We start from the raw sequence: 23,155 nt of genomic DNA, 5'->3' as shown, positions 1-23,155 counted from the left end.
TCAGTGGTTTAGCGCCGCCTTCAGCCCAGGGCCTGATCCTGGAGCCCCAGGATTGAGTCCCACGTTCGGCTCCCTGCATGGAGCCTGCTTCTCCCTCTGCCTGTGTCTCTGCCTCTCTCTCTCTCTGTCTCTCATTAATAAATAAATAAAATCTTTTAAAAAATGCTTATGTTGGAGGGGCACTTGGGTGGCTCAGTCAGTTAAGCATCTGCCTTCAGCTTAGGTTATGATCCCAGGGTCCTGGGATTGAGCCCTGCAAGGGGGTAGATGAGGTCCCTGAGATCCCTGCTCAGTGGGGAGTCTGCTTCTTTCTCTGCCTCTTTCCCTGGATTGTGCTCTCTCTCAAATAAATAAATAAATAAATAAATAAATAAATAAATAAATAAAATCTTTAGAAAAAAATTCTTATGTTGGAACCTAATCCCCAATGTGATGGTATTTGGAGGTGGGGCCTTTGAGAGGTGATTAGATTGTGAGGGTGGAGCCCTCATGAAGGAGGTTAGTGACTTTATTTTTATTTTTTTAATATTTTATTTATTTATTTGAGAGAGAGAGCATGAGCAGGGGTAGAGGCAGAGGGAGAGAGGAAGGGAGAAGCAGACTCTGCTCTGAGCAGAAAGCCTGATGCTGGGCTTGATCCCAGGACCCTGAGATCATGACCTGAGCTGAAGGCAGATGCCCAACTGACTGAGACACCCAGGCGCCCCAGATTAGTGCCTTTATAAACTAATCCCCAGAGGGCTCCCTTGGCCCTTTGCCATATGATGACACATATGAGAAGATAGCCAATCATCAACCAGGGAGAGGACTCTCGCCAGGCACCAAATCTGCTGGTGCCTTGATCTTGAACTTCCCAGCTTCCAGAACCATGAGAAATTTCTGCTGTTTCTAAGCCATCCATTCTACAGTATTTTCTTATAGCAGCTGCATAGACTAAGACATATATGGAAACCAAGTGGCAGAGAAGTTGTTGGATTATAAATTATAAAGCCAGAATCTATTCACCCTCTTTCCATTTTTGACTCCTTCCCTCCATTCAATTGTTCATCTTCCCCTCATCTACTTTTAATTATCCATGTCCCTATCTTTCCATTTTGCCACCCCATTCACCCATCCAGGTCCCCTTCCTCCTTCTCTCCCTTTCCCCTCCTTTCCACCCACCCATAATCCGTCCACTCACCCACCCATACCTCCAATCATCCTTTCACCCTTCGGTAAATATTCATCATGTGCCAGATGCCCCAGGCATATGACAGCTGCTGTGCAAGAAGGAAAGTCAGAGTGGAGAAGGCATAAGACACATTGGCATGCAGCTTAGCCTGAGATATTTATTCAATGCTCTAGCAATTGGCCTCAGTGGCTCATCAAAGGGGTAGAACAGTGTAGGGGCACACAGGGACACTGTGCACCCTCCAATTATTGGAATCTCCAGGAGGGTCAGGTCCCGAAGTCCTCATTCCCAGGAGATGATTGATCAGCTGTGACTGTAAGAGACAGACTCTTAGCAATTCTCTTGCAGATTGAGCACTTACCCCGACTGCCCCCTTCCCATGAGGACCCAGGTGCCCCTACCCCCAAGTAGCCTGGCTTCCATGCTACATCTCTCACCATGGGGAGAAGTCCTGCACTCTTCAGCTCTCCTGTTGTCATCTTCTGGAGTCATGCCCATCATTGGTCTGGGCCTTGTCAAAGTTTCCGCAGACCCCACACAGCTTTCCAGCATGGTCATCATTGACCATCACAGCCAGCTGCCCGTTGGTGCCAAGCCACACCTGGACCCCTGCCTTCTGAATAACACTCACGGAGCCATCGGGATTCTTACGTATGGACACAGATGCCGATAACTCAGCTGGGAGAGTCACAGGGAGACCATTCACCTGGTGATGGTAAGGGAAAAACAGAGGTGAGGCTAGAGTCACAAAAGAGTTGGAGGGTTACCAAGATGGAGACTCCAAGCAAGATAACAAGTTCAAGGAGCAAAAGCAGAGACACAAGTGCCAAAAGAGATAAAGACATGGATTGACGCACCGTATATAGAGATGCATACATAAGCTAGCTGGAGATTTGGAGAGATGGTTAAAAGGACAGAGAGATGGGTTGATGGATAAGTAAGAATGCACAAAACATTCCAGGGCCAGCCAGGGTGGTGAGGAGCACTTTGTACCAGATAGATAAACACACGATCCAACCCCAGCATCGTCCCGTATGGTTCTCCTTTTCAAAATAAAAGAACACTTGTGTGTGTCCTGTTAAGTTACTGGTTCCCAACAAGAGCAACTTCATGTCTTATTTTTTCAATGCTGATATCTACAGACAAGTAACGAGCTAGAAAGTATCACAATCATGTGAGAAAATTACTGTTTCTCTGTCATAAGCTGTGGACACAGTAACCTTGAGAACCTCATGAGTTTTTCCCTTTAAATAATTGTTGTTTGTTTTCTTTTTTTAAAAAAAATATTTTTATTTATTTATTCATGAAAGACACAAAGAGAGAGAGAGGCAGAGACACAGGCAGAGGGAGAAGCAGGCTCCATGCAGGGAGCCTGACGTGGGACTCGATCCCAGGTCTCCAGGATCAGGCCCTGGACTAAAGGCAGCGCTAAACTGCTGAGCCACCCAGACTGCCCCTGTTGTTTGTTTTCATTGATGAATTAATTATTCTAGAGTTAGACTCCGTAGAGAACCCTTCTTTGAAAGAAAAGTTCTTTTTTTCTAAATGCTTTGTGTCTGAGTCTTCCTCTGCCAGTTGATTTTGATTGGAAAGATAGATAGATATACCTGGATGGATGGATGGATGGATGGATGGATGGATGGATGGATGGACGGACTGATGGATTGGTGGGTGGATGTGTGGATGGATGGGTGATGGGTAGGTGGATGCATGGATGGATGGATGGACTGGGGGGTGAATGGATGGGTGGGTGGATGGATGGACTGGTGCGTAGATGGATGAGCGGGTGGATGGATGGGTGGATGGATAGACAAAAGAAAGGAAAGAAGGAACAGAGGGAGGGAAAAGGGATGCAAAGAGAGAGGAGAAAAGGGAAACAGAGGTAGAAGAATAGATGGCTGGAAGGAAGGAAAAAGAGATGGATAGAGTGAAGAATAGTTGGAGGAGTGGATGCAAAGTTTCATCAGACTTCAATCTATGGAGGTATAATAACTGGGTCTGAATCATCTGTGTCTCTCAGCATATGGCCTGTCAGAGAGGGAATGGACTGAATATATTCACAAAAACCACCTTTTCCTGGGAATCCTCTTTGGGTGGCCAGGCCCCATTCTGGGTACTGGGGGCAAAGTGATGACCAAGAGGGACAGGACCACTGTCCACCTGCAGATTATATGCTAGTGATGGAGAAAGGCAACAAACACAAGCAAATAATGGATGACTTCAGATAGCGATAAGTGTTTTGAAGGAAATCAAAGAGAACAATAGCATGGAGACTGGGATGGAGAGGAGGAGCTTCTGTAGGTAGTCAGGAAAGGCCTTTCTGTAGAAGCAACGCTGGAACAGAGGCCTAGAGGACAAGAAGGTGTCAACTCAGATTGCCTGGGAGAAGAGCCCCACAGCAGTGGGCATAGCACATGCAAAGGCCCAAGGTGTACATGCAAAGGAACAAGCTTGGTTTGCTGAAAGGTCAGCCTGGCCTTTCATAAGCATAGCTAACAAGGGAAGGAGTTACAGGAAACGAGGTTGGAGGCCAGCAGGAGTCAGATCACACAGCCTCGTAGGCCAAGGGAAGGAGGTGGCTTGAGTTTGGAATGTTGTTCTGGGAAGCCACCTGTAGAGTTTTACACCTGATCTGATTCACATTTCTAGAGCATTTGTCTGCTATACAGAGAACTGTTTCTCAGAGGGGCAAGGAGAGGTCAAGAGTAGGTGTCTGTGAATCTGAATTATGGATCAGGGAGATGGCTTGAGAAAAGGAATGATTGGTCCAGATTACCCTAAAGAGAGAATGCAAGCCTCCCTGCTTCCAGCAAGGGCTGAACCTTGACCTGTCTCCACGCGCTGGAGGGGGGATGCAGATCATCCACTGAGGGAGGTGTGTGGAGCATCAGCTGTATCTCCACTGAACCCAGAAGACCCCGGTGGATATCTCTACAATCAATAAACAGGTCACAGAAATAAGGACATGCTCATCTAGGAGCTTAGGGTAGCCTGGCATCTGTGTTTGAGTCTGGGACTCTTCCACATGGGCCATGAATGATTGGATCATAAGCCGACATCAGCTTGGCCAGAGTCTCTATCAGAAATCTGGAATTGGGGTGGTGAGAACCAGGGGGTTTGGCAAATGCAAATGTACATGAGAGGAAGTCAAGGGGCAGAACGAGGGGCACCAGTGCTGAAACAGACTCCTGGAGGCAAACAACAGCAGGCATGAGAGGGTCCTGAAGAGCAAGCTGAAGGACAAGTGAGGGAAGGATCAGTGGCCTGTAATCATCAGAGTCCGGGGGAAGTTCCCACTGAACGCTGCACTTGGACACAATCAGGTCCCTTGTATCTACAGCACCTTGTTCCTACCAAAGTGGTTCGGAACTGAGTCTGGTGCTGGTGGTTTCAAAGCCTGGATCTCCTAGGCACTGTCTGAATGACTTGAATGTATGACTTCAGCTTCTTGGGCCCTAGTTTATCCTCTGTGCAAAATGAGGATAAGAAAATGAGGATTAAAAAAAAAAAGAAAGAAAATGAGGATAAGAAGAGCCCCCATTCTGTGGGTATGTGTTGGGAAGCCAAAAGAAATGAAACTGGGTGGGTGAATAGCAAGTCCAAAAGACAGAGGTACAAATCCAGATAATACTGCCAGTGCACCTGGATCCAGCCACTCCTGAGGCTCTATCCTTGGATTTTCTAGTTCTGTGGGACAATAAATTCCTTTTTGCTCAAGGCAATCTGAATTCAGGTTTCTGTTGCTTACAGCCAATAGAGTTTTGATTAACACTATTATCAGAACGACTAATTTATTTGAGCATGTTTTCACTCCTCAAGAACTCAGCCAGGGATGTGTGGGTGACTCAGTCAGTTAAGCATCCGCCTTCAGCTCAAGTCATGATCCCAGGGTCCTGGCTCTCTGTTCAGCAGGGGGTCTGCTTCTCCCTCCCTCCTTCTCCCCCCAAATAAATAAAATCTTAAACAAACAAAAACAAGAACCAAACAACTCAGAATAGAGAGACCAAGTCTGAAATACTGAGACAAATACAAATGCAGGGACTAAACTATAGAGATCTGGATAAAGGAAACGCAAGATAGATGGGCAGCCAGGATTGCAGGGACACCACAGCAGGAGGAACAAAAAGCACAGGGGAGACACGTCCCCATGCCAGGCTTACCCACACGCCCTTCTCTAGGCTCAGAGTCACCAGCCCATCCTTGAAGAAGATGTGAACCTCGTCCACAGGTTCAACTTTGTCTTTGCAGGCATGGAGGACTGCAACCACTCGGTACCAGGGGATGGTGGTGTCTGGTAGTCCCGGGCAGAGGGAAGACAGCTCATAGATGCCCTGGGAGTGGAAAGCTCTGCGGGACCCATTGAAGATGATGAGGTTGGCATCTACAGAGAGGGAACAGAGACCCTGGGGGGTCCAGCAGTTCCGGGCCCCCGCCTGGACCTCACATACGCTGTTTGGCCCGCAGCTGGCTGCCTGGCACGTCAGGCCAGTGCTTGAGGAACAGGAACAGCGCTGGCGGCAGTCTGAGCTCAGCAGTGAGGAGTTCACCTGTGCACAGAGAGAGGGGCTGGGTGACCTCAGTGCGGTGGATCACACCCATGGCTGCAATCTCCCAAAGCTCTGCATGCACGCAGAGTGACTTTGCAGCAACTTCTATCGAGAGACGTGGAGGTTATTTCCCCTTCCTCCCAGGAATCTGGGTTCACCTCAACACTCTGCTTTGGTTATTGTAAGACAGCAGAAGCAGTGTCACACCCAGAGGGTTGGACCTCATGAGACCTTACAGCTGTCTCACTCTCTCTCTCTCCCTCCATCCGTCCCTCCTTCTCTCTCTCCTTCTTGGAATCCTGCCCACAAGAACAAGTGTGGACTAGTCTGCTGGAGGATGACATCCCCAAGGAAGAGAGACGATGATCCCAGCTGCCACCACAGAGCTCCAGCCAGCTCTCAGCTGACCCACCGCAGGGCTACAGATGTATGAGCGAGCCCTGGAACAGCAGAAGGACCACCCAGTGGAGTCCAGCCCACACAGCAGAGCCCCAGCCTTACGAACTAAACAAATGGTTGTATTAAGCCCCTAGGGTTTGGGGTGATTTGTAACCGGGTAAAAGCAAACTGATACCAGATGGGAGTGAGCACTGCAGAGATCCCAGGGTCCTGGCACTCACAGCCCCAGAACTCAAGGCCACCTGGGAACCCAACTCCAGGAAATAACTTTTTTTCTCCCACCTGACTGGCTGCTCTCTCTTCACTGCATTTTCAAGTTCATCCTCATCTCCCAAGTCCTTAACCACTACTTTGCTCAGGGCTCAATCCTTAGACTTTTCCCTTCTCTCTCTATGTCCAACACCTGGTGATCTCATCAAATCTCATAAAAACTAAAAGCAGTGTCAAAAAAAAAAAAAACTAAACTAAAAGCAGTGTCTGATCCTCATTTGGACTCTGGCCCAGGGGGACAGGTGATTGTCAAAGAGGACATTACTGGGACCACCAATAAAATTCAAATAGAATCTTTATAGTATTGAATCAGAGTTCATTTCCTGATTTTGTTGTTTTTTTTAGATTAGCATTTCCTGATTTTGAAGTGAATCACATCATAATCATGTAAATGAGTTTCCTTATTCTTAGGAAATCCCTGCTAAAGAACTAAGGGATGAAGGGCGACTGTGTCAGGATCATACTCTCAAATAGTTCAGAAAAAAATGTGCATATATACTTATATAGAGAGGATGTCAAAGCAAACGTGTCAAAAGGTCAATAAGAACCTAAAGGAAGAGTATGCAGGAGTTCTTTGTATGATTCTTGCAAGTTTTCTTAGGTTTGAATTCTTTTTTTTTTTAATTTTTATTTATTTATGATAGTCACAGAGAGAGAGAGAGAAGCAGAGACATAGGCAGAGGGAGAAGCAGGCTCCATGCACCGGGAGCCCGACGTGGGATTCGATCCCGGGTCTCCAGGATCGCGCCCTGGGCCAAAGGCAGGCGCTAAACCGTTGCACCACCCAGGGATCCCTAAGTTTGAATTCTTTAAAAATAAAAGTCTAGGGACGTCTGGGTGGTTCAGTGTTTGAGCGTCTGCCTTTGGCTCAGGTCATGATCCCGGGGTCCTGGGATCGAGTCCCACATTGCGCTCCCTGCAGGGAACCTGCTTCTCCCTCTGCCTTTCTCTCTGTATCTCTCATGAATAAATAAGTCAAAACCTTAAAAAAATTATATAAGTCTGCAAACATTAAAAGAAATGAATGAATGTAACAAAAGAGATAAATACTATCTCTCTATGATGTCTTGCTCATCTGTATCTCCAGCCCAGACTTCCCTGGAGAATGCCAGACTGACAAATCCAAGAAACCTTCTAGCACAGGTAGAGTGGTGAGGACTGGGATGGGGGAAGCACTGGGGTAATACCTAACCCAGCCTAGGGGATGATCAGGGAGGGCTTCCTGTAGGCGGTGACACCTGGAGGAAGGAGTTTGGCATTTCTTTCCCCAAAAGTCTTCCACTTCTAAGCCTTCTGGCCTATCTTTCTGCCATTCATAAAATGATGGAGATGAATGAGGATGGAATGTGGTCATTCATCTTTCCTTTCCTTGATATATATATACTTCTGAGGAGGTGGGATGCCTAGTAGTTCAGAGGGTAGGTCCAGGCTGCTGGGATGTGAATCCCAGCATTACCACTTGCTAAGGGACCATCAGGGCTCAGTTCTCTTTGTGGCAGTGGTGCCCATCTCACAGGATTGTTATGATCACTAAATAAATGAACACCTGTCACAAACGTGGGGCATAGCAAGAGTGCAGAAAACATCAAGTGCAAAAATAAATCAGATTCACTTTCAACTTCCATCAGCAGAGGATGGCTAACTTCATCAGCTACTGTGCTGTTGTAAATTGTTGGGGTTTTTTACTGTGTGATGAAGGCAGAGGGTAAGGCCCGGTTCCCAGCGGGTGCCCTTCAGGCACCACAGCACCCGATCCTCAGACACCTATGGTGCAAGGATGATGATTAACCCCATGAAGAAAATGAGGCTCAGATAAGGGGCTATATTTTGGGGGGGCTGAATGGCCCCCCAAAAATATCAGGTCCCAATGCCTGGAACCAGTCAATATTATCTTATATGGAAAAAGAGTGTTTGCTGATGTGATAAATTAAGGATCTCAACTGTCCTGGATTATCTGAGTGGAACTTAAATGCAGTCACTTGTATCCTTAGCAGAGGGAGGCCCAGAGAGGTTTTGTGACACATACACAGGAGGTGGGGAAATGTGACATGGAAGCAGAATTTGGAGGTGGCCAGGAAAACTGGGGTGCAGCCACCAAAAACTGGGGTGAGGGACGCCCGGGTGGCTCAGTGGTTGAGTGTCTGCCTTTGGCTCAGGGCGTGATCCCAGGGTCCTGGGATTGAATTCCGCTTTGGGGTCTCCGCAGGGAGCCTGCTTCTCCCTCTGCCTATGTCTCTGCCTCTCTCTCTGCATCTCTGATGAATGAATGAATGAATAAAATCTTAAAAACAAAAACAAAAACAAATCTGGGGGGAAGGAGAGAGGAGGGGCAAGGAATGGCTTCTTCCCTGGAGCCTCTGGAGGGAGGGCTGTCCTGCCCACACCTGGATTTTGCCCCAGTGCCTCTGGTTCCTGACGCTGGCCTTCCGAACTCTGGGAGAATAGATGGCGCTGGTTTGAAGCTACCCAGTTTGAGGTCGTCTGTCTCAGTAGACTCAGGGAACTAATACTTCCCTGCATGGAGCCATGGAGCTGGGAAATGTCCCCATCCTTGAGGTGTGGGCACAAGAACTCCACATGTTTCCCTGGAGCTCCTCCTCCCTCCCTGCCTGTCATCCATCGTTGATGCCAACCCTAGGCTCACCGGCAGGTAGTGGCCGTCATGGGTGCAGCCACAGTCTTGCACGGGGATGCAGGTGCCCTGCGAGAGCAGGAAGCGGTCATCACACTCACAGCCCTCAAAGCAGCGGTTGGTGCAGCCGGTGAGGCCGGAGAGAGCTGCGCAGGAGCCCTGGCAGGAGCGCATGCAGGTGGAGTAGTGGCTGTGGGCCGGGCACTGGAGTGCTGCAGAGGGAGGAGGTAGGGCAGGTCAGGGTCCTCTCCCGCACTCTTACCCCTACCCCCTAGGCCTCCCCGCACACCAGGGTCTAGGGTGGCAGTCAGTGCTGGGGACACCAGCAAGAAAGCAGCCTCGGGCCCTGCTCTATGAGCTCATCTCAGGGGGACAGACAGTGACAGCCCAGCATGATCAGGGCTGCTGGGGGAAGCACAGGCAGGGGGTCAGGCCAGGATGGGGCAAGAAGAGGGAGTTGCAAGGACCTAGGGGAAGTGTTCCGGGTGAGGCCCTGGGCTCTGGCGAGCAATTGGCAGAGCGTGTGGCTGCCCCTGAGATGAAGACTCGGTCGGGGAATGGGAGGATCAGGTGTGGGGTAAAATGCTAATGCCATATGAGAACACAGCAGATCTGAGGGACCCTATGCACATCCGGGGGAAAGTGTCCAGGAAGCCACTGGCCCCCCAAGACTGGCAGTCAGGAGAGAGGTCAGGGCTGAAGACAAAGTGTCCGCTGTCAGCACTGAGGACAAATCTAGAGCTATAGGGGTGGATCATGGCTCTGGACAGAGGTGCTGTCCTTAGAAGAATGAACAGGACACAGCCCTACCCTTGGAGTTAGAAGGAAGCATACCCCTAACTGGGGGTATCTAAGAGGTACAGTCCTGGGCCGGAAGTCTGAGGGCTATAGCCACATCCAGGGGGACATGGGGGCCACGTGAGCCACAGACTCACGCTTTATTATGTGAGCTGCCTGACCAGCCCTCCCAGGTCACCACAGAGAAGGTTCAGGACAAGCCCTGAGGATGAAGCATGTCTGTGGTTTCAGGAGAGTGGGCCCCTGAAGGGAGACTGAGAAGGGCCAGTGGGAGCTCTGTGGGGGGTGGTGCAGGAGAAGCTAGGAGAGCCTTCAAGAGGGAGGGACTGCTGGTGAGATGCAGACAGGATGGGAGCAGGTGCGGGGCGGTGGAGGGGGGCGGGACGTCCCTGAGCCTGGTCTGGAGTCTCTCGAGGGCCCCCCTGGACACTCACGGCAGAAGCTCTCCGTCCTCCAAGGCTTCACGGTGCCACTGACTGCCTGGCAGGCTGCCGTGTAGGCCGCTAGGCTCTGGCACAGGAAGGCGGTGCTGCCTTTGTGGTGGCACAGGTCGTACACGCACTGGCGGAAGTACTCGGAGGGGTTCAGCACGGCGTGGCAGCCTGCGAAAGGGCCGTTGGGGTCCCGGATCTGCCCGCAGGCCTGGTTGCTCTCATAGGGCGCCGTCTCCTGGGCCGAGCACACGGGGCAGCCACTGGCCCCACAGCCCTCAGTGCAGCCCTGGGAGGAGCTGGGCGCCCGCCACGCGGCTCCGAAGGCATCCACGCTGGAGGCCTCGGCGCCATTGGGCAGCACAAAGTCGTCGCTCCAGTTGCCGTTGAAGTTCCCACAGAGGCCACAGAGCCGGCCACGGAAGGGGCTGGGGATGGAGATGAAGATGTGGGCATTGCCATCAAAGAGAAGCCGCAGTGCTTTGGTGGTCTGGAGAATCACGTTCCGGCCCTCGGCAGTCACCCGCACGTGACCCACGGCCACAGGCAGGGCCACAGCCTCGCCATCCACAGTGACCTGGATGGAAAGGTCAAGCAGGTGGTCAGGGACTCACAGAATCATGGGTGAGGCGGTCCCCTCAGACTCCTGGGGTGGGACTGTGTTCTTCACCAGCCCTTTGGGGTCAGACCATGTTCTTCGGATTACCTGAGGGTGGGACTGTGTCCCCCTCACTCACCTTGGGGTAGACCCTATCCTGCTCAGACCCCCGGGAGAAGCCACTTACCTTTGGCCCCTGAGCCAATGTCACAACCTGGCCAGCCACAGTAACCACCAGCTGTTGGAGATCTCCAGCTGCATCCTTCTCAAGCACAATGGCAAAGTCCTCGTCCTTGGGGTCAGGGTGGCAGACTCGGGCTAAGACGTAGGAGCAGGAGCCATGCAGGTCATAGACACGCCCATCCAGGGTAATGTAGTGGATGCCACCATTGATCACACAGCGGCCACAGCCCGTAGGGTGGCATGCCTGGACACCGTCCTCTACTCGGCACTCCTCGTAGGGCCTGCAGGCCGAGCCCTCCTGGCAAGTGACTTGGCCGCCCTGCCCACACTTGCAGCGCCGCTCGCACTCAGGGCCCGGGTAGAAGGACTCGCCCAGTGGGTAGTAGTGGCCCTCGTGGAGGCATCCACACTGGCCCACAGGCACACAGGTGTCGCCGCTGAGCACGAAGCCGGCATCACAGACGCAGCCCTCCCGGCAGGTCTGCACGCAGCCCTCAGGCGCAGAGAGGCTGGGGCAGCTTATAGGGCAGGAGTCACCGCAGAGCTTGTAGTGGCTGTTGGCAGGGCACTGGATGGCTGTGAGGACAAAGAGGGAATGAGCCAGGTGGGTGCATGGGAGAGGCACAGAGAAGGTGCAGAGTGGGAGAACCTGCTCAGAATCTGTATGTTCTGTCTGAGAATATTTCATGACTGACTCCATCCAGGGATCTGGGCAAAGTGTCTGATCTAGGATATCTTACTGGGGGATCCAGGGTGGGGATGTGGAGACCAAGTCTCTCTGACCTTGCTGTGTGTCAATCTGATCAAGTATTTTTTTTAAGCTTTTATTTATTCATGAGAGACACAGAGAGAGGCAGAGACATAGGCAGAAGGAGAAGCAGGCTCCCTCTGGGGAGCCTGATGTGGGACTCGATCCCAGGGCCCCGGGATTACGATCTGAGCCAAAGGCAGACACTCAACCACTGAGCCACTCAGGTGCCCCCTGCTGAAGTATTTCTAAAGATGAAGTGAATCTTATGGGGTGAATCTGACCACCTACATCTGACCAAGATATGCAGGATTAGAACCCACTGTGGGTGTCTCAGGGGGGTGAATCTGACCAGGGCGTGGAGCCAAGTGTATCCTGTATCTCTGGTATGAATCCACCTGAGTACACCTGGCTGTGGATGTCTGACCCGAAGCCTCTGATGGAGTCTCTCTGACAAGGTCGGCGTCGGCGTGAGTCTGACCATGTGTATCTGATTGGGTGAAGCTGACTGGATAAATTTCACCAAGGCCATGTGTCTGAGGGTAATGGCCCTGGACTCTCTGACCATGAACCTGTATATATCTACCTGGGGCTGTGTCAGGGTCATGATCTTACCTGGGAGTGTCTGCCCAAGTGCTTCTAATCAGAAGAGTCTCTGCCTAAGGTTATCAGACCAAGGTTCTATCTGACCTTGTGTATTTCGGTGTTTGAAACAGTGTAGATGCATCGGACCAGGTGTAACTCTCTAGGTCTCTCTCACCAGGGGTACCTGAGAGAATCTACCTCGACCAGGTGTATCTCGCTGTGTAGCTTTCACCGGCTCCACCACCCGGTCTATCTGACTAAGATATCAGCACGTGGATCCCTGAGAGGATCCTGGACCCGGGGTTTCTGACCAGGTGTATCTGAGTGTCTCCCATGGCAGTCTGCGTCCTGGTGCATTGGTGTGTGAAGGCCATTGTGGTTCTTTGGACAGGAGCTATCTGGCTCAGGGGAGGCAAGGTGCTGCCTAACCCTGTGGGGGAGGAGAACTCTGGTCTTAGAGCTGTGTGAAGGGGAAGGCGGGAAGACACCCCCTGCCCAACCCCACCCCATTATGTGGACCGGGCATGGATCAGTACTCACGACAGAAGTCCGGCCGCCTCCACTCTCCGAGCTGGGCCCCCGCGGCCTGGCAGACTGCCACGTAGGTCTCCACGGCAGGGCAGAGGCCTCCCGGATGGCCCTGGGCCTGGCAGGCGTCCAGCAGGCAGGCCTGGAAGTACTGCTGGGGCGGCACCAGGGCGTGGCAGGGCGCCAGCGGGCCGTCGGGCGCGGAGATGATGCCGCAGGCGTCGGGGCCGCCGAAGGGCTCCTGCTGCTCGGGCGTGCACTGCGGCGGGCACGGCCCGGGCACGCACTCCCCGCAGCCAGCCTCGCCGCCCACCTGCCAGCCGGCCGGGTTCCCGCCCACCGCCTCGAGGTCGTCGGCGGGGTCCTGGTTGTAGTTCCCGCACAGGCCACAGAGGGCGCCCGCGTACGCCGCCGGCACGTGCAGGCGCACGAAGCTGTCCCCGTCGAAAGCCAGAGACAGCCCCGCGGCCGTGGTCACCACCACGTCGGCGCCGCTCAGGTAGGCGCGCAGGCGTGAGTCCAGCTGGTAGGGCAGCGCCACGAGCTTGCCGTCCACCTGCGGGCACGCGGTAGGGATGGGGGATGACCGCGCGGGTCAAGGTTCAAATTTTGACTACACCACCGAAGGGGGTGGGGGTGGGGTAGGGTGGAACCCTGAGGCTGGGATCTACCCTTGGTAATAATAATAATAATAATAATAATAATAATAATAATGACAGCAGCAGTAGTAGTAATAATGGGCATCTAGAGCTACTATGCCACTGCTTCCTCACACGACCCTCTGAAGCAGGTACTCTTCTTAGACCCATTTTATAGCAGAATAAACTAAGGCTAAACTAAAGGAATTATGTAAGGAATGGGGAAGCCACTGCTCCAAGGCCTATACTCTGAACCCCTGCATCATGGCCCCGCTAACCTATGAAAGGGAATCAGGGGAATGACAAACTCCTGAGTGTCCCAGACAACCCCAGGGCTGGCATGGGCTCCCGTCTGGCTCCAGGCCCCTCACCTGCAGCTGTCGCGGCCACTGGGCACTGAGGGTCAGGCTGTGGCTGTAGATGTGTAGGGTGACGCTGCGAGTGTAGCTGACCGCCTGGCTGCCCCGGTGCTCGTTGACTACAGTGACGGTGAAGTTCTCAGCCCCCGTGGGTAGTGCCTTGCAGGGCGTGCTCAGCAGGTACTCACAGTTGCCTTGGAAGTCGAATCGGTGCCCATCCAGGGTGACGTAATGGGGGTCACCCCAGGCCTGACACTCAGCTGTGCTGACAGGCTGGCAGCCGAGCTGGCCCGAGGGCAACAGGGCACATTGCTCACCTAGCCCGCACTTGGCAGGCTTGCAGATCGGCGAGCTGCCCCCAGGCCCGCAGTGGCACCTCTGGGAGCAGGTGGCATCAGCCCAGAACTCACTGCCAGCTTCGTGGTAGGTGCCGTTGACCCAGCAGCCACAGCCACCATCCAGGGGCACACAGCGGTCGGCACTCCACACAAAGCCTGAATCACACTGGCAGCCCTCGGCACAGGGGCTGTCACATGGCTTTGGGGTCGTGGGAGGTGTAGGGGCTGGGCAGCTGGCTGGGCAGGCTGGGCCACAGAGCTCGTAGTGGCTGTTCTCCGGGCAGGAGATCTCTGTGGGTGGACCCAGGAGTGGGAGGGAGAGAAAGAGAGGGAATGGTGTCAGGGGTGGGGTCAGAAGATTGGGAGGAGATAGATGGAGACAGAGACAAGGAGGGACAGGGAGGGATTGAGGGGAACAGCAAGACACCAATAGAAGGACACAGAGGAAAACCCAAACAGATATGGGGAGAGAGAATGAGAAATGGACAGGCAGAGACAATCAAAGGGAGACAGAGATAAGCACCAAGAGACAAGAGGCAAAGAGAGAGAGAGAGAAACAAATGGCCCAGAAAGACCGGAGTGAGACCCATCTAATGTGGGAGAGACAGGATCCCCTCCTCCACCCCCAGCTCCTGCTCTGCTCCCCGACACTCACCACAACCAGCCTCCTCCCTCCAGTTCTTAATGGCAATCCCGGCGGCCTGGCAGGCGGCGGCATAGGCGGCCAGAGCCTGGCAAAGGATGTCGTGGGCCCCACCGCCTAGGCAGACATCCAGAACGCAGCCCTTGAAAAAGCTGTCGGGGGCCACATGGGCATGGCAGGCAGCGAAGGGGCCTCCCGAGTCAGGGGCCAGGGGCCCACAGAAGCCCGGGCCCTTGTACTCCTCCAGGCGGTCCTCAGGGCATGTGGGACAGTTGCCCTGGCATTCATCCCAGCACAGCGGGTCCCAGCCTGGAACTCGCCAGCTGCCGCCCCAGCTGGGTATCGAGGGAGCCAGTGTGCCATTGGGGAAGACTCGGTCGTTGCTGATGTTCCGGTCCATGTTCCCGCAGAGCCCAGACACCTGGCCGTGATAGCTACTAGGCAGTGTCACCTCTACTCGCCAGTCCCAGTCGTAGGTGACCCGAAGCCCAAAGTCAGCCACCAGCAGCGCTTTTGATGGGCCGTGGGTCACCGAAAGCCGCCCCCCGGCCACAGAGACGGGCAGCACTGTCAGCACACCGTTCACCTGGGGGTGGAGGGGAGGGGAAGGAGGCAAACAGGGCTCACTCGAGGTGCAGAGGCTTCAGCTCTGGCCCCTTGCCTGCCTCCCTCCCTCCCTCATCTGCCATGGCTGGCAGCTGCCAAGGCCTTCCTCAGGACTGACAGTTATATGTCGGTTAATAAACATCAAGGATGTTGCTTGAGTCCAGGCCCTGGAGAATGAAACCTTACTCTGCTGCTTTTTCTGGGTCTCTCTTTCTCTCTCTCTCTCTCATTCTCTCTCTCCATCTCCCTCCCTTCTTCTTCTCTCTCTCTCTGTTGTCTTTCCCTCTCTCTACATCTAGATCTAGTTCTCTTTCAGCATCTCTCTCTCTCTCTCTCTCTCTCTCTCTCTGGGTCTTTCTGTGTCTCTTTCTCAGTGACCCCCCCCCCATCTCCTGTACACCCCTGTGTGTCTGGACATCTCTTCAAGTCACTCAACATTCATTATTGAGTGCTGACCCTGTTCTGTACCTCTCTCTCCCTCTGTGCACTACCATTCATTAATCTGTAATCCTGTCACCATGGGCAGGAAGGGCAGCCCGCCTCCCCCTGGCCTTCACCCCTCTCCCCATCTCCCTGAATTTCACTCCTTGTTGCAGGCTCTGGGCCTCTCATTTATTCCCTCACCAACATTCACAGGCTCTCAGACGGATCCCCATTTCACAGACAAGGAAATGAAGGCCCATCAAGAAAAGTCACACCCAACATCACACAGTTCACAAGGAGAGTCTGGATTCAAACCCAGGTTGCTAAAAAAGGCAAATGCTGAAGTCTTACATCAGAGCCTTTAGCAAAGGGCTGGGCTCATTTAATTCCCAACAAAAAGGGGGCGTTTGCTGTCATTGCTTTCACTGTCATTTTGTTTTGGGCCTAGGCCAAGAGTGAGCTTTCAGCTCCTAACTGTGGCTGGCAGGATGGCTTGCCCCCACCAGGGCATGTTGGACTTACCCGGACTTTGCCAACCTCCCCTTTGTGGATGGAGATGTTGAAGCCGAGGGCAGACACGGTGACGAGCCTCACATAGGATACAGCAGGGTTGCCCCGGTTCTCATTTTTGGTGGTAACGGTGAAGGGGGTCAGGCTTTGGGTTCTGCCCCCCTGGTAGCCGGCTGCTGACAGCACGTAGTCGCATGTGCCCTGGAAGTCGAATTCCCAGCCATCGAAGGAGTGGTAGTGTGGGTCACCCCACAGCCAGCATGTGGCCTCATAGTTGGGCACGCACACAGCCTGGCCATCCTTCTCCTGGCACGTCTCCTGTGGCCGACACGTCACACCGTGGCATGGGTCTGGAGATGGGGAGAGGGGACCTTGTGGGGCTGCCCAGCCTAAGGTCGGCTGCTCCCTGGCATCTGCCCCAGTCTATGCTGGCACTACTGTACTGGTGCTGAGGGCTACTGCAGGTGAGAACAGATACCCGAGGCCTCACATCTGAGACCCATGCCTGTTGGTTTGCTGTTGGAGACCTAGACCCCAAGGACCTTGCAGCAAAGACACAGACTGTAGGGTCCTTACACTGGAACCCAGCCTCAGGGGTCCCAGTATCTGCAATGCCAGCCCCGAAGGCATCCATGAGAGGGCATCCACCGCACCAGGGTTTTCTGTGTTCAAGACCTGGGTCCCGCATTCGCCCATGCCTGAGCTCCCACCCTTTTGGGGGCCACCAGGCTGCACAACCTCTAAACCAGCAGATTATATAGCTGCACCTTCCAGTGACCTCCGCCTCTCCACCTTCCTCCCTCCCCTGGGTGGGAGTTGGGAGCTGCTCCCTCCATCTGCTCATTCAAGTTCTCTTACCCCTCTGGGACTCTGTTGCAAATAAATACTGTAGATTAAACTCCTCATGGAGGCTACTGTGTGGTTTCTGTCTCCTGATCCCACTCTGACTGAAATAGCCCCACCCCTGGGAGTCCCTGTGGGGACTGAGGGTCTCAGTTCTGGAGGTCCCATGCCCTTATCTTTGGGAATAAGGAATTATTCTCTGCCCTTCAACCTGAGAAACCAGTCCTGGGTCGGGGGAGCTCTGTGACTCAGATTTATTGGTGTGGGGAGGGGGGTGTCCCATGTCAGACTATTTCCCTATAAGTCCTGATCCTCCTTTGAGGAGGGCCCTGTATTCTAAGATCCCAGTCTGGTGGGGTCTCTGCTTGAGACCTCAAGCCTATGCTTTCTATCTCTGTCCCTGTGGGTCCCAGTCTCCCCTGCCTTGAAGGGGAGATGATGTTAGATGCCTTGAGCCTAATCTTGCGTACCAGCGGTCAGTGAACCTTGGCACAGCCAGCTGTCTGTTTTTATAAATATCAGAGTTTCACTGGCGCCTCATCCCCTTGCTTACATAGTCTATGGCTGATTTCATGCCACGATGGCAGAGTTGAGTTATGACTGCGCCTACAAGGCCTGCAAGTTTGAATGTTTGCCATCTGGCCCTTTAGGGAAAAAGTTTTCCTGTCCTTGCCTTATGTCCAGGGTCTGTGACATCGCCCCCAGGAAACCTAGCCCTGAGGCTCCCCACAGCCTGGATTCTACCATAAAAGTCCCTGCCTCCTGGCCTGGAGGCTCTCTGCCCCCCGCCCTGGGAATCCCAGCCTCGGAGGGCCCCAGGTTGAGACCTCAATCTTTACTCCTCCGTACCTCTCACTGTGAAAATCAGGATTTGCATCACCCTGTGCTCCCAGCCCCCCTGAGGCCGGCCCCAGCCCAGCACCTTTGGTGACGCAGCTCAGGATGCCTCCCGAGGGCTCGCACACCTGTCCTGGCTTGCAGCTGTGGGCCTGGCACACCACGCCTTGTCCGGCATGGCACACACACTGCTGCTGGCAGTTGTCAGTGAGTATCGTCTGGTTCGGCTGTGGGGACAGAGGGCAATGGCCATGAGGGTGGGAGCTGACACTGGCAGACAGAAGATCCAGAGAACACAAAAGGGACATCTTTCAGCAGGGTGGCCCCTTGTCTGTGGACCTAAAGCACCGTATGGTCCTGAGGTCAAATTCATTCATTCACTCATTCACTTTTCCAAAACCCCCACTAAATGTCTGCTGTCTATGAGAAGCGGTGTGACATACCAATTAAGAGCAAAAGCTCTGGAGCAAACTGCCTGGGTCTGAAGCCTGTTTCTGCTGTTTCCAAACTGTATCACTCTGTGTAAATTACTTAACCTCTGGATAACTCTGTTTCCTCATCTGTAAGCTGCTGATAATATAGCACCTACCTAGAAGAGTATAACTTCGTTAATAATACAGAAGAAATGAAAAGGGAGGGTTTTTTTTTCTTTTCTTTTCTTTCTTTTTTTTTTTTTTTTAATAATCTAGGTTGGAGTTGAAACAAGATGGGGAAAATGTGGTTATCACTAAAGCTGTGTAATAAGCTCATGGGGATTTATTACACTGTTCTCTTGACAGAAGTCAAACATGGCGGGAGCATGTTTGAAAATTTTCTTAATAGGTCAGCCCAGTGGCTCGGCGGTTTAGCGCCGCCTACAGCCCAGGGCGTGATCCTGGAGTCCCGGGATCAAGTCCGCGTCAGGCTCCCTGCATGGAGCCTGCTTCTCCCTCTGCCTGTGTCTCTGACTCTCTCTCTCTTTCTCTCTCTCTCTCTGTCTCCTCTCTGTGTATTCTCATGAATAAATAAATAAAATCTTAAAAAAAGGGAAAATTTTCGTAATAAAAATTTCATACATACAAAAAAGTTCATACCAAAATTTCATAATAAAAAGTTCACACATACATATATATTTCGGAATAAAAAGTTCATCACAGGGCACCTAGATGGCTTGGTGGTTGAGTGTCTGCCTTTCGCTCAGGTCGTGATCCTGGGGTCCTGGGATCTAATCCCGCATTGGGCTCCCTCCAGGGATCCTGCTTCTCTCTCTGCCTGTGTCTCTGCCTCTCTCTGTGTGTCTCTCATGAATAAATAAAATCTTTAAAAAAAGATTCATCACACATATCCTGTGCACATAGCACTGAAAGCCATAACTGGCACATAATGAGCACTGTCTACCTATTCACTCTTATTACTGCTTTCATTTGTATGAGGCAACAGCAGAGAGGGCCCCCGCACAGAGCTTGTGGTCCTTTGAGGGAGACTGACTTTAGACACACAGTCAAATCAAAGAAAAAGGAGTAAGTGCATGAAGGTGGGAGAAGGAAGCAGATGGAGTTACCTGCTGTGTCACACAGATGGTCTAGACTTGTGGAATCAGGGAAGGATTTGAAGTTGTAGGGCCCATGGCCATATTGAGAAGAGTCTCCCCACTGCCGTGGGGAAGGTGGCCCAAGGGAGAAAAGTGAGGGTGTGGAGACAGCAGCGGGGAGATGGCAAATGGGACAGCAGTGGGGCCACGAAGAGGGGAAGGGATGGGTGGGAGAGACATTCAGGAGGCCAAGTGGGGGGCTGTGGGGTGAGGGGCAGTGGAATGGGGTCTGGTGCAAGGCCCTGGGCTCTGCCTGCAATGACAGGGTTCCTACCTCATAGTAGATACCGTTGTGGTAGCAGCCACATTGCTGGATGGGCACGCAGGCCAGGCCGTCATTGAGGAAGCCGGGGTCACACTGGCAGCCCTCGGCACAGCTCTCTGGGCACTGCGGGGGTGCGCTGAGTGCGGAGCAGCCCAGGGAGCAGGTGTCTGCACAGACCTCGTAGTGGCTGTTGGGGGGGCACTCCATCGCTGCAAAGAGGGAGTTCTTGTCAGGGCCCCCTCCCAGGAGCTCTGTGGGAGGGGCTGCAGGGCCCCATGTCTGCCCCTTCTATGCCTCAGTCACCCCCCATTCCTCTGCCCCTTACTCACGACAGAATGATTCGGTCCTCCAGGGTTCAATATCGCCTCCAGCCGCCTGGCAAGCACTCACGTAGGCATGGATGTTGCTGCAGAGAATGCTCTCATTCCCACCACCCAGGCAAAGATCAAAGATACAATCTTTTAAGGGACCTTGGGGATCAACCAGCTTGTGGCAGGCAGCCAGAGGCCCATTGGGGCTGGTGAGGAGCCCACAGAACTTCTCCTGCTTGTACTTCTCCTGCAGCTCAGGTGGACACTCAGGGCTCGAGTTGCAATCTTCGCCGGGCTTGCAGGTGGGCGGCGGCAGGCAGGGAGAGCCTGGCACTGCCTCCTCCCAGGAGTTGCCAAAGTCAGTAGAGCTGCCTGCCTGTGAGCCGTCTGGCTTCTGGAAGTCATCCTTGGAGTCACCATTGTAGTTCCCACACAGGCCATGCAGCTGCTGGTAGTAGTTCCCTGGGACTGTGACCCGCACATTGTACACGAGGTCATAGGCCACACGTAGGCCAAAGTCAGTGTTGATCACGACGTCCGAGCCATGCTGGGAAGCGCGGATCCGGCCCTGGGCCAGTACCACAGGAAGCCTCATGTCCACACCGTTCACCTGGGAGGCAAGAGATTCCACATGTCAGAGGGTGCACTTTGGGAGGGCAGACGCTAGTTCAAGCCCCTGCCTGACACTGGGGATCCACGTGACCTCACCTCTCTGGGCCTTAGTTTTCAAATTTGTAAAATGGGCATAATGGTCAGGTCTTATAGCAGGCTGAATGGTGGTCCCCAAAGGATATGTCCACCCAGAACCTGAATATAATCTTTTTTTTTTTTATAATCTTATTTGGAATAAGAGTCTTTGCAGATATACTTAGGGTCATCATCCCAAGATCACCCTGGATTCAGGTGGGCCCTATGCCCAAGGACGAGTTTCTTTATATAATGACGAGAGCCAGAAAAGGGGACAGACAGAAGAAAAAAGGCCATGTGAAGACAAAGACGGGGCACCTGGGTGGCACAGTTGGTTGAGTGACCGGCTCTTTGTTTCAGCTCAGGTCTTGATCTTGGGGTCTTGGGATCGAGCTCTGCATTGGGCTCTGTGCTCAGCATGTAATCTGCTTGAGATCTTGTCTACCTCTCCCTCTGCCCCATGTGCTCTCTCTCTCTCAAATAAATAAATAAAATAAAATAAAAAGAAAAAAAAAAAAGACCAAGACCAGGATGGGAGTGTCCTGGCCATGAGCCAAGGAACACCTGGAACCACCAGAAGCTGAAAGAGGTGAGGAAGGAGCCACCCTCATGGAGTCTTCAGAGGGAGGGCAGCTCTCACCGACCCCTTGAATTTGGACTTCTGGTCTCCACGACAGTGAGCAAACAAATTTCTGTTGTTTTATGCTGCCACGCTTGTGGTAACTTATTTCAGAGCCATAGGAAGCTGATGCAAGTCTCAATGGAGTAACAAGCTTACCAGCTACCTTTCGTTCACCACTTGCTGATCAATAATGCAGTGATGGACTCCAGAGCTACCTGCCTGGCTTCCAACACAGCTCTGTCCCTTCCTCTTCCTGTGACTCTGTGCAGGTGAGAGACACCTCTCTGTATTTGTTTCTTCATCTACTGAATGGGAGGCAGGGTGGACTGGCAGGATTATTCAAGCGGACATTTGGAAAGTGCTGAGAAATGTGTCCGGCACAGGTATTCTGGGAGCATTTGCTAGTATTGTGAACTGTTTGGAAGTTTTTATTTTGACAAGTGAGTGCTAAGGCTTTAAGCATTAGTGAGTGGAGCATTAGGCTAATGGGAAATGAACTTCAAACCCCTGAGCTGAGAACCAGTGGTTTCAAGTTGAAGACTGATGGTCACCAACAAAGCCTTAGAAATCCACCTCTGAATAACACGCTTGCTCATCCTTCCTGAATGTAGACACAGTGAGCATCAGATTCTTTGGGAAGTGTAAGGAATCAGAGGAGAAGGCAGGAGGAAGACACTCTCCTGGCCGAGGCTCCTTAAAACATAGTCACCTGCCATACTTCCCAAGCAGGGACTGGGAATGGTTAGGGACCAGTGACATATCTCTGTGTCTCAGTTTCCTCATCTGTAAAGTGGGGGCTATGATAGTTTCCACTTCATGGAGAAGCTGGGGGATTCAGTGAGATGCAAATGACAAGAACACCAACCACCCCTGTATTCAGAGCCAACTCTATGTCAGGCACTCTCCTAGGAACGTGGGCAACCTCAGGGAGTGTATGCAAGCATCTAACCCATGGCCAGTGCACAGGGGGCAGCTGAAAAAGTCAGCTCTTTGTCAGCATCCTCATCATCAATACTTTGTGGATACAATGGTCATGAGCCCCCATTTTAGTGGGATCCCTGGGGAGATCTCTCCACTTTCCATATGAGACCAAATCCTTCTCAGAAAGCACCATGGTGTGCACCATTGGCACTGTCCCCTGGCATGTTGTCCTGGGTTCAAGTCATGCCTTTGCTGAGGCACTTTGGGCCAGTGATGGGACCTTCTCCTCTAAAGAATAAAGCGAATCATGGTACATCCAGTTGCAAGGATGAAATGACACTGTGGATGTGAAGTGTTTAGTGGCCAATAAGATCTAGGGTAAAAGCCATAGCTGCTGTTACTATTGTTATTATGGTTGCTGAGGGGTGATGGGGTCACCCCCAGATCGTCCTCTGTCCTTGAACCTTTCTCATCCCTGAACTTGTCCAGCCTCTGATTGCATTGTGTTGCTGGCCAGGAGACAAGGGAGGCAGCTGGAGCAGGGACCAGGTGCAGGGAAAAGGAGGAGGAGGTCGGGAGAGGTGTTCAGAGGGAATAGGCAAGGGCAGGAGAGGAGAGCCTGAGGAGCACATGGAGGGGGAAACTGAGCCACATGGGAGCAGGTCCCAGGTCCCCAAGGCCTCCTGACTCCT

At 52.7% G+C, this 23,155-nt stretch overlaps 1 protein-coding gene across 2 annotated transcripts in view; it reads right to left on the bottom strand.

The window, feature by feature from the left end:
- Positions 1-1,308: 1,308 nt before the first annotated feature.
- Positions 1,309-23,155, bottom strand: part of FCGBP (Fc gamma binding protein) — a 38,932-nt gene continuing 17,085 nt past the window's right edge. For both annotated transcript variants that reach the window (XM_077851915.1, XM_077851925.1), the window contains 13 exons: positions 20,252-20,843; positions 19,932-20,131; positions 18,173-18,314; positions 16,420-16,757; positions 14,881-15,454; positions 13,900-14,516; positions 12,903-13,446; positions 11,034-11,605; positions 10,252-10,825; positions 9,032-9,231; positions 5,332-5,718; positions 1,609-1,877; positions 1,309-1,484 (listed from right to left, as the gene is read on the bottom strand). In XM_077851915.1, coding sequence (XP_077708041.1) covers positions 1,647-1,877; positions 5,332-5,718; positions 9,032-9,231; positions 10,252-10,825; positions 11,034-11,605; positions 12,903-13,446; positions 13,900-14,516; positions 14,881-15,454; positions 16,420-16,757; positions 18,173-18,314; positions 19,932-20,131; positions 20,252-20,843 — 4,971 coding nt within the window. In that variant the 3' untranslated portion in view covers positions 1,309-1,484; positions 1,609-1,646. The remainder of the gene's footprint in view (positions 1,485-1,608; positions 1,878-5,331; positions 5,719-9,031; positions 9,232-10,251; positions 10,826-11,033; positions 11,606-12,902; positions 13,447-13,899; positions 14,517-14,880; positions 15,455-16,419; positions 16,758-18,172; positions 18,315-19,931; positions 20,132-20,251; positions 20,844-23,155) is intronic.

This window comes from Canis aureus, chromosome 1 (genome assembly GCF_053574225.1).
Source record: "Canis aureus isolate CA01 chromosome 1, VMU_Caureus_v.1.0, whole genome shotgun sequence".
NCBI lineage: Eukaryota > Metazoa > Chordata > Mammalia > Carnivora > Canidae > Canis > Canis aureus.
The sequence above is the reverse complement of the archived record's forward strand: the minus strand, read 5'-3'. Positions and strand labels throughout refer to the sequence as shown.